Source organism: Apaloderma vittatum, unplaced genomic scaffold (assembly GCF_000703405.1).
Source record: "Apaloderma vittatum isolate BGI_N311 unplaced genomic scaffold, ASM70340v1 scaffold11208, whole genome shotgun sequence".
Taxonomy (NCBI): Eukaryota; Metazoa; Chordata; class Aves; order Trogoniformes; family Trogonidae; genus Apaloderma; species Apaloderma vittatum.
This window is the reverse complement of record NW_009731233.1, coordinates 5,447-15,991: the sequence shown is the minus strand read 5'-3', so window position 1 is coordinate 15,991 and position 10,545 is coordinate 5,447. Positions and strand designations below refer to the sequence as shown.

Here is a 10,545-nt window from a genome sequence, read left to right as displayed (position 1 = left end):
ATATATATATATGTAACACACCCCCACTCACTTGTCTTTCCTTTCTGGATAAGGCGTCTGTGCAGAGAGAGGAGTGGGATGAGAAGTGAATGGAAATGAAGAACCGAAGCACAAGCAGCAGCACCTGCAGCCAGTGGGTATTGTTTCATAAATGTAGTTCTCTCACTTAATATACTGCTCCCGGGCAGGAACTGCAACACATTTCAGCTTTAAAGAAAAAAAAAGGAGGAAATGAAGTCGGCGTCAGCTCTTCTTTCCTGGGAGAGCGCTGTGCTGCACCTGAGCCCGTCCGCCCCCAAGCAGGGCTCTCTGGGAGGGCTGTCCCGTGGCTCTCTGCCCCTGGCCAGAATGAGTCCCTTCCCAGCCCAGCGGTTCCTGCACCGAGCCCAGGCTTTCCCAGGAAGCGGCTCCCACCGTGGTCCCTGAATGTACCTTGCCAGAGACATTTCTCCATTGCTCTGGCAGCGTGTTTCCCAGTCTCAAACTTCTGTTTTTATAAGGCAGACTCTTCCTGTAACAAGTTTTAACACGAAGCTTTTCAAACCACTCTCTCTGCTCATAACTTTCTGTAATGAACCCAAGAAGAAAGAGAGATAGTCTATCCATGCATGATGTGGAAAAATGTTTGGGTTTTTTTTTTTTAAAAAGAAAACAACAAAAACTTTGTACTATGTTGCACTAAAACATGTTTTATACAACACACCTGAGAGCTGTAGTAAACCGTGTTGAAATTGTGAATCCTATTGCTGCTGGTTTTTGTCAGATTTGGGCTTTCATTATGCCTTTAACGTGTGTTCCCTGCATAAAGGTGTGCTGAACTCCCGCTTTTAGGCAGCCTCTCCCTCTCAAACCACCCACATTCCCTGATGCATTAACTCACCTCCCACCCCAGCAGCACATCTCTCTCTTGCAGGCTGGAGCTTGCAGACACCTCACACTCTCTGTTTTTTCGTAGTTCTCCTTCATCCCGTAATAGAATATAACATTTAACAGCAGCATGTAAGGTCTATTTATAGAATGGGATATACTGGTTTTGAAATTGCTCTGAAAACAGTAAGTACTTTGCTGTGTCATAGTCCAGAATTGAAGAAAAACCATATTTTTAAATAGAATTATCCAGAGCAAATGTTACACAAATAATTTTTAGTAACCTTGATTTAAGCATAATATAGTTTGCTAAAGAAGTAGCTTAAGCTGATATAAAATGCAAGCTGTTAATTCGCATTACCCACTTTTAGCTCGAGTAAGGGTTTTGTCAGTAGTCTACAAGTCCCACATTAACCGAAACAGGGAAATAGCATGATACCTTCTTACCTGTATAGGAAAAGTGCTGTGAAGTTGTGTGAAGTGTACTGCTGATGCCACTATATGGTTGGGTTTGTTTTTTCTCCCCACATTAATTTAAAACAAGAAAAACATCCTCTGCCAAAATAATGGTATGAGAAAACCCTGTTAACCCCAGACACAATCGGCTGTTTGCCCTCACCCCCCTGGCTCCCCCTGTCAGTTATTTTGAGTTGCATTTGCTACAGTTTCGCTAAACAGCAGAGGTTTCAGCTCTATGGATGCTCAGTGCTGGATGGAAACCGTTGTCCCCGGCACTCCCCGTTGGCAGTACCGAGTGGTGAGCTTGAGCTGGTATGGGCAGGACCCTGTTTTGGGGCAGCTCGTGTGGGTTTTGCTGCCTGTCCCGCAGCTGGAACACAGCTGGCATTGCAGCAGCAGGTGTTCCCGCTCCCTTCGAGGACCAGAGGATGTGCAGCTGCCGTGTGGCAGAGGAAGGGTTTCTCAGGGATCATCACATACTCCTGTCAGACAACCTTGTGCCTGCTTCCCCCCAACTCCCTCACCCACAAGCCCCAAGCTGCTAGCTCTGAAATGGCCTGCCACTGAAGCCAACACACATGAACAGAGAAAGGTGGCCTGACTCTGGCTTATGCTGATACACTTAAATTCAAGTGAAGGGTGGCAGGTGAGGTCAGCACACTCCTGATGGCCCTGCTGCCCCCACCCCACCCTGCTTAGGCAATACAAGGTGATACAAGTCCTGGGCCACCCGCTCCAGGCGATCCCTGAACTCCAGGTGGGAGTGCAGGGAGGGGGGGACCCCGTGGAAGCCATGCATGGCCCCCCACCAGCAGGCCGCGATGGTGCCGGTCGAATCACTGTCACCCCCGTGGAAGAAAGCCCGGTGAGCCAGCTCTTCCCAGGAATCTCCCGCACCCAGCAGCGCGTCGTAAGCGATCATGGGGGCGTCGTGGCCGCTACTGCCCCCCCAGCCATCGTAGCTGAGGGAGGTGTAGAATGAATCTCTCTCTTCCACGCCATACTTGAGGGGGAAGGTGGGTGGTGAGACTCCGTCCAGTATGCCTCTCTGCTTCAGGTATTTTTTCCATTGCTCTTCAAAGTAATGCCTGCAAAACAGGAGACAGGATAGAGGGGCTGCAAGAGCCGTCCCACAGCAAACACGCATACCTGCAGGCGTACTGCCTGACAGCCGAAAACGTGCCACGTCAAGAGCCCAAAGCGACTTCTTGGCAAAATGGGAGGCACCCCGCATTTGTCAAACGAGGGGCATGATTTACAGTAAGAGGCACAAGGACATGTTTCAGTGAGTTAAGAGTTCCCCTCTCTCCAGCCACATGGGAGAAGGCAGCCCAGCACTTGCTGCTGTCACACTGTGCAGGATTCAAAGGCTCAGAGCAAGAACTGAGTCATCCTCCCAAATTCAGAGTACCTCTACCCTTGCCTGTGTGCACCCCTGCGTACAGAGCTGTGCTCAATCTGCAGCCAGATTTGGTTAGAACTTTCAGACTGAGCTCAGCCCTAAGCCTGGTGCTGTGCCCCAGCCCTGCTTCCCATCTTTCATCAGATCACAGTTGTTTGAGATGACAAGTCTAACGGCCTCACACTGGATCCAAAAAATGTCACGATTACACAACTCAAGCACAATCTGCCTTTTTTTTTTTTCCCAAAAAAGAGTTGACTTCAAAGACCTTCTGACTTGATTTGTGCACTGCTCTAGGAGGTTACCATAACGTGACTACTGAAGCTTAAGTATAAACAGAGCTTGCCCTCTCTTCCATGAGGTTTATTTTCATGTTAACAAAACCACAGCTCACCATTCCTTCATGTTCTCCTCCACGAAGACGCCGGTGTCCTGCACGTAGGCTTTTGCCTGCGGCAGCACCTCCAGCAACCTCTTCCCCCAGGCCAGGGGGGGCACGCCATTCACCGCCAAAGCTGTGAAAAGGGCCGAAGCCAGGGACCCTAGGTAGCCGGTGGGGTGGTGGTGGGTCATTCGGCCGCTCTCGATGCTGACTTTCACCAGGGTGTCCAGCTCAGCAGGGTGCCAGAAACGCAGCCCGATGCACATGGAGCGCATGGCGGCCCCGCAGCCTCCCCCCTGGGGGCTGAACGGGATCTTCCAGCCATCCGGCTGCCCTGGATCCAGCTTCCGCGCGTTTTCTCTACATGTCGTCCCTGGACAGAGTGGCAGAGCCCAAGAAAGAAGAAAAGGAAACATGCATCAGTAGGAGACAGGATCACATAGCTTGGGAACTGAGGGAAGACAGGCAAGGTGGTGGAGAAAGAAGCAATGCTCTGTGTGAGGGATTCAAGCTGCCCTTCAAAAACATCAGTTGTTTGCCTGCACATGTATCCTACCTTCAGCTGCCAGTGCATCCTGCAGGCTCCCAAGCAGACCTGATAATTCCTGTTTGTGAAAATAATTAAAAAGTCTGCAGAGGTAAGAAATACTCCACTGCTGATTGATTTATATTGTTTATATTTACTTTTCACATTATTATTTAATTTATCTCTAAAACATACATACTATATATATTAGGTATATTATGCACACATGTATCTATATATATATCTATCTATCTGTCTATCTATCTATCTATCTAAATAGAAACAGAAAGGAGGTTTGGAGGATCCCTGACCCAAGACAAGGCTACATACCTCTGCTTTCTTAGTTAAGCCTCTTTGTAGGTAAGCTCCCCAGGAATCTTTCCAATTGCCTCACTGATGTAGCAAATGTTCTCCAGATCTCCCTTGCTGCAGTTTTAAGTTTCTCAGAAAGTGATGAATGTAGTATCACCCTCACTGCAACTTGGTCTGCATAACCAGCTTTACTGTACTCCTCTTCAGTGAGCCGAAGGACAACTGTACTAGGTGAGACTAAAGGTTTGCCCAGCCCACTGGCTCATCTAACTGAAACACTACAAAAAGTGGGGCAAGCACAATGTTTCCACAAGGAGACTCGCCTGGCTTCCAGCAGACTAAGGAGCACAGCCTGCTTGAGTCAGAGGATGGAACCGAGGTGGTGTGTTCAACAACCTACAGCAGCCCCAGCTACCATGAACTGGTCTCCTTAGCTTGAAGCCATGCATGCCTTCAGACTCTTTTAACATCCCATGGTACCCAGAGCCAAGATTCTGTTATGCAGAGCATTTCCTTCTGTTTTAAACTGCTATTTGACAATTTCCTTCAATTGTTGTCTAATTCTTACAAGAAATACCAACTTGTGCTCCATGCTATTCAAGATTGCATGTGCTTTGTCCCCCTTCCTCAGTTTTCTCCAGCTTTGAGCTGACGTCCTAGTCCAATTTTGCCTCTCTTCTGGTGGGAAGCCACAAGGTAACTCCTCCTCCTTGCCCACCTCCATCTCTTTCATAGTTCTGCTATTCTTAAAGAAATTAATCTGCTTCTTCCCGTGCAGCTTCTTCAGAAATTCACTTGTTAGTCTAGCACATTCATAGCATAAAGCCACCTGCACAAACATCCAAATTTCAGAGCCCAGCCAGCTTCCCCAGACAAGACCGTGAAACATGTTTTGAGAGCTAAGCCAAGATGCTTGTGTGCAAGAAAGAGGAAATAGGTTTGAAACATTCAATTATCTTTGATGCTCTTCTACCTTGCCTTTTTCTTCTATTCTTCTGGCCAAATCTGAAATACTTTTTTTCCAACAGAAAGGTAAAATCAAGGGCAGGTTTCAAGCAGCTTTATTTAAGTTTTAGTAAGTTGGAAATGGTAAAAGGGGATTGAAAAGACCAGTCTTTTCCGAACCACAGAGTGCCCAGTCCTCTCTCAGACACATAGGTTAAGAGCAGCAGCTGACAGGTTCACACATGTACTTGCTGCCTAACTGGGGCAAGTAGCTGATAAATTTGGTGGTGCTTTGTTACTTGCAAAGTCAAACTAAATAGAATAGAGCAGCAAGGAAGAAGCCTGGTCAAGAAACTTCGCCTAACTCCACAATACAGTCACCTCTGATGCAAATCCATGGCCATGATCTGGGACCTCGCTAATCATAGCCACGTATCGCACCAAGTACTCTGCAGAGCTCTTCACTTCTGCACGTTCATGTATATGCTTGGCAGCAGGGTTTGGTATCTGGCAGTCCATTTTACCTGCACACAGAATTTACAGCACCCTTGTAACTGAAACACTTCCATACCCAAGCATGGCTTTAAGATTGATTTCTGGACATACACTAAAAATAAATAATAGCTGCTGTCAGGAATAAGGTCATGTGCTAGTCTAAGTGTCTTTGGAATCTTTCTTTCCTAACAGTGTTGTTACATTATAAACTTATTGGATCAACCCAGGATACAGCTCTCTGTTCCGTGTGAACGTGTGGACCAGCCCCCTATGAATGGTTGTCTCAAACTGAAAAAACCCAAAACGACTCAGTCCTGTCGCTGTTGGGCTATTTGCAAGCCCATCAACTGAAATCAACTTTGAGAATAGAAATGGCCTAAGCAAGTCACCCCCATCGGAAAAAAACGCGTTGCCGATCAGCCCACAACGTCAGGCCCCTTTAGTGCTCGTGAATTCCCCACGATGTGACCCAGACACGAACCCGACATCCTATTTCACCAGCCTCATCTATGCCTGCTGTGCCAGCACACCAGCTTCTCACCTGATGCCACTGTCACACCCTTCCCAGTAGATGAGACCTGCTGGTTTTGAGGTGCCACCCAGCCAACCCACTCCTGCATCAGCCCAGATTGCCTTACATGTCCTTCTTCCCTGTAATTTACAGAGTGAAAATTTTGAGGTCACGCTCCTCTGCTGGAGGAAGTGGCAGGCACAGCCTGGGTAGCACTGGCCTCTGCCAGGACCGATCACCACCAACCTCCAAGTGAACTGCCTGGGAGTTTGTTTTTGTGATGTCTCAAAGTGGGAACATGATCAGGCCTCTAAATCTGGTTTTTCATGCAGTTCATTAATTCAGTGCATGTAGTTTATTAATTCGTAGCTTGCTGCTACATATCAAAATCATTAAGAGGGATATCAGTATAATTTCCAACCTCATAATGATTAACAGAAAATCAAGGCATTTTTTCAAAAACCTAACTATACTAAGCATTGCGCTTATGACCTATAGCAGGACATTTAAAAAAACCCTGCCAAATAAAGCCGTGCTTTTAAAAAGCTGTGCCGACAACCCTATTTGTATGTTCCTGGTAAAACAGACCTTCTGCCAGGAAGACCAGGGGAAGGGGAGAGAGCAAAGGGACTAGGGCATCGTAAAATCAAAATCTGCATAACAAAAGCAAAACAAACTCTAATCTTGCTGGAACTGAGAGAAAGACATTTCTTCAGGACATGCTTGGGCAGATCGAGACCAGGCAACTCAGTACTTCATCAAAAGTGAGATTGTTCTTGCATTAACTGCAGCCAAAAGAGAATGAGGAAGATGACAAAGCTTAAACTATAAAAAAGACTGGTTATTTTGCTATAAAATTTGCTTGCAACTTTAAGCCTGTGCATAGTACTTTAAGAGATGACTCCTGATAATCTGCAAATGCAAAAAAATTGTGTAAAACAAACCAGCATGTGACAGCTAAGACTCTTGTGATTTATGAAGTATTGTAAGTATTATCCTCATGCTTTTAAACATTTAAAATATTAAAACACTTGAAAGCCGATTTAGGAAGAGTAAGCTGAAATCATGTTGTCAGGTCTTTTTTAAGAAACAGGGGTTTTTTAAAAAGACAGCTGTAGGATTTTCTTGAATCGGGAAAATCTGTTTTGGAAATACACCAATTCCTTGTTAGGAATCTGTCGTACTAGAAATAAGAAAATAAAAGTATTCTGAACAGTGTACTGATCTAAGAAAAAAAGAAATACAACCAAAAAGCAGTGTGTGAAGAAAGACAACCTGAAAAAGTTTCAAGTATAACTGGACTTGAAGCCTTTCTGAAGTAGGTTTACATTGCACTTATTTAGACTCTTCATGAGCACAGACAGTAACAGTTCTTTGGGATCAGTCATATACATAAAAAAGGTGAGTTAAAACAGCTACATAGTGGTCAAATTCCATAAGGAGAGGACTTGAACCGAAAGACAATTCTGAAGCAGAAGGTTTCCTGGAGAGCTGTGGAAGCAGATGTTTCTCTACCACAAAAAAAGAAGTCTGTCCTTGTTTGTGTCACTTAGTTAATTGCCTTCATTATCTGCAAAGAACAATGGAGCTGGGGCTGCATCACATCACAAACAGCAATAATGGCCTTAGGGATTAACTCGCTATTGAATTAAGACAGTGAGTTGTCTCTTGGGGCTGCATACTTGAGGGACCCTGCAGTGGTTGTCTGATGACTCATAACATTGTGGGAATCCCTTTGTTACTGCGAGTTTTGGTTTTGGGGTCTGGACTCCCTTGCGTGGGCAAGCAATGTGACTTTCCCCATTTGTTCTGGGGGAATCTCTTCACTGTCAGGTGAAAGTTGCAGCAACTTTCCATTCTCAGCCTTCAGGGCTGTGATTCCCCAGTGACTACTTTGGCCAGAACAGCGTCATCTTGGGTTACGTTCTCAGTTAAAATTCATTTACTCTGAACTGCTTTGGCAGAAGTTATTGACATGCAAATTCTTTTGCTAGGATTTATCAGTATGGCATGGAGACTCCAGACAGCTTTTCAGGATATGGATTAGATATTCCCTTTGGCAGAAGGTCAGTGGGTATGAAATTGTTAAGTGTTAGGATTTAAGCTTTCAGAGCTGAGTGTTTTCTCTGTGGCTACAGCAGGAGCACTCCAAAATGCTATCGCTAGAACATTCCCAACAGACTATGACTTTTTACCATGTTACTTTCACCGCTGCCCCAAAATTTTAGGAGTTTATGTATCCACAGACCCACTAAAGAAGTTGCATTTCTTTGTTTAGCTACAAAACCTGACCTTTCCTTGTCACTCCAATTAGTGTCCACAGCAAATTTCCTTTAAAATTACCCACTTCCAACTGGGAACTGCTTTTGGGCATACTGCAGCTTAGTTACTAATAAAAGGACTGCAGCAGGTGTGCTATTATCATTAGCTACTTAATTACTTAAATTTTAGGTTCTTCGCTGTTTCATCTCAGGTTTTAGTCACCAAGCTTAGATAGCAGAGGCAAAAATAGCTTCCTGGTGCTGTCTCACTGCCAGCTGTTGTTAGTCCACCTTGGCAGACCATCAACTGAGGGAACTACAAGATCCTCCTTTGCCAAAACAGAAACAACCCTCTCAGAAATTTAACCTGCTGTCTCCTGGCAAGTATTGTTACCTTTTCCTAAATATTTTAATTAGGCTACTCCCAACAACTGAAACTATCTGTGTTGAAGAATACTGTTTAGTTCTTTACATGAGGCTAGCAGGTCACCGTGGAAAGTTAAGCAGAATAAATTCCTGCTTGAGTTTCCAACCTGGTTTACCTTGGAAATGCACAGCTCTGTCACACTATCCTCACTGGCCCTACGAAAGCAATGCAGGATTTGGCCTTTCTCATGTCTAATGTCAAGCCAGAACATTCTTGACATATTCTGGCCACTCCCTATAGCAATGTCTCAGCAATTTCTTTTGGATGTATAAACTCTGCATAGGATTGCTGAATTTGTTTCCTGGATATTTCACACTGCCTGCAATAGTCAAACGAGCAGCTCAGCCTCGGCAGCTCCAATATAAATTTAATTCAAGTATTCAGAAGAGGCTGGGCCATGAGCACAGGGACAGACAGAGTTCTGAGGGAAGAGTTGGGTCAGCAAGCCTGGGAGAACTAGGATCTACAGGAGTATGTTGTGTATGGCTTGGCTACTGCAGCCTGTCAAGGCGCCCTTCTTGAATACTGCCACACACTGCCAGTCCTCACTGTCTGTGACCCAAAGTTGGCACCATTGGGTCTACACAGAGAAGAGAGATGGTGGATGCATAGGGTTTAGAAAAGACGACTGTGGCCTGACTGTCCTGTCACAGAAAGCATACATGCAGAGCTAGCGAAAAGTAGACGTCGCGCAAAAAGTAGACTTTGCATTCAACAAGCTTAATTATTCTAAGTAAGGATTTTTGAGCCTTTGAATATATTTTATGTGTAATTTATTATAAGTTCTGTATTAATGCTCTGTTTAAATGTGTTGCTTTAACACCGCATCTCAGGGTGTGCATTATACATCGTTGAATTTGCATTTTTCGTCCATTAGGAGTAGGGAAAAAAACACATCCCCAACACAAAAGCCAGCATCCTTTCCCGGAGTTCAAGACCAGGCCTCAAACACACATCTAAGAACGTTTTGGGCACACAGGCAGAACAGTATCTTTTTCATCTGGTTCAGAGAAGTCCAAACCACTTCAGCTTGACTTGTTCTGCTCTCTTTAGTTCATCCTGAAACAGGTACTGAGCATGCAAAACTTTTGCCTTCTGTTAACACCATAAACAGCCAAAAGCAGAGCAATGGCCAGCCTCAGCTCCAAGCTGCAGGAAAGGGAGAAATGTTAGCCGGGAGACAGCCTCAAGCCCAGGCAGTGTTATGAAGGGATTACCTGCAGCTCTGCCCTCCATGTCCTTCATGCACTCCTTGTAGTTAGTTGCAATCAGCGCATAGAGCTGTGGTAAGGCTGGATTTTTCCCGGCAGCTACCAGGGCTTCGGCCGTAGCCAAGTGCATCACTGTATCATCGCTGACCTTCCAACCTTTAATGTTCAAGTTGTTGAGTCCCCCCATCTCCACCAGCTGCTTGTGAATGGCGGGGCCGCTCTTCAGGAACTCCCACTGCCCGTTGCCATAGCCCAGCGTGTCGCCAACTGCGCTCAGCACCATGGACGCCACGTAGTTCTCCATCGACTTAGAACACATTTTTTGCCCCAGGACTGCTTCAATATAGAAAACACTATGGAAAAAAAAAGAAAAGGGAGATCGAAAATAAAAGTTTCTTCCCAGTTCACCACTTTGTGTGCAGCCCATGGCAGGAATGAGGAGGTAACCTCAGAACCTGCCAGCTTTTATTGGGGATAACAGCTTTTAACAGGGATAACGGCTTTTATCGAGGATAACGTGAGGCTGAGCTCGTCTGTTTTAGCAGGGCCTGGCAGACGGGAAGAGCACCGGGTCTCCAGGCAGTGCTGGGCCTCGCTCCAGGGCAGCTATGCCTCCCACCTACCCAAAACCTCTCGCTCCCCCGCAGGGGTCTCCAAGTCCCGTTCGCCTGGAAAAAGCCGAGGCCCAGACGGGGATCGTACGGCTACTTACATGGTCAGCCCCGCAACCACAGGCCGGCAGGGCCT

The 10,545-nt window shown here is 45.9% G+C and overlaps 1 protein-coding gene across 1 annotated transcript; it reads right to left on the bottom strand.

Moving 5' to 3' along the window:
• Window positions 1–2,032: 2,032 nt before the first annotated feature.
• Window positions 2,033–10,141, bottom strand: ADPRH (ADP-ribosylarginine hydrolase; the record flags this gene model as incomplete). Its single annotated transcript, XM_009875117.1, has 3 exons — window positions 9,805–10,141; window positions 3,123–3,483; window positions 2,033–2,414 (listed from the first exon to the last, which is right to left on the bottom strand). Coding segments are annotated over exons 1-3 (1,056 nt in total), but the record flags the coding sequence as incomplete, so codon positions are not given.
• Between the last annotated feature and the right edge of the window lie 404 nt (window positions 10,142–10,545).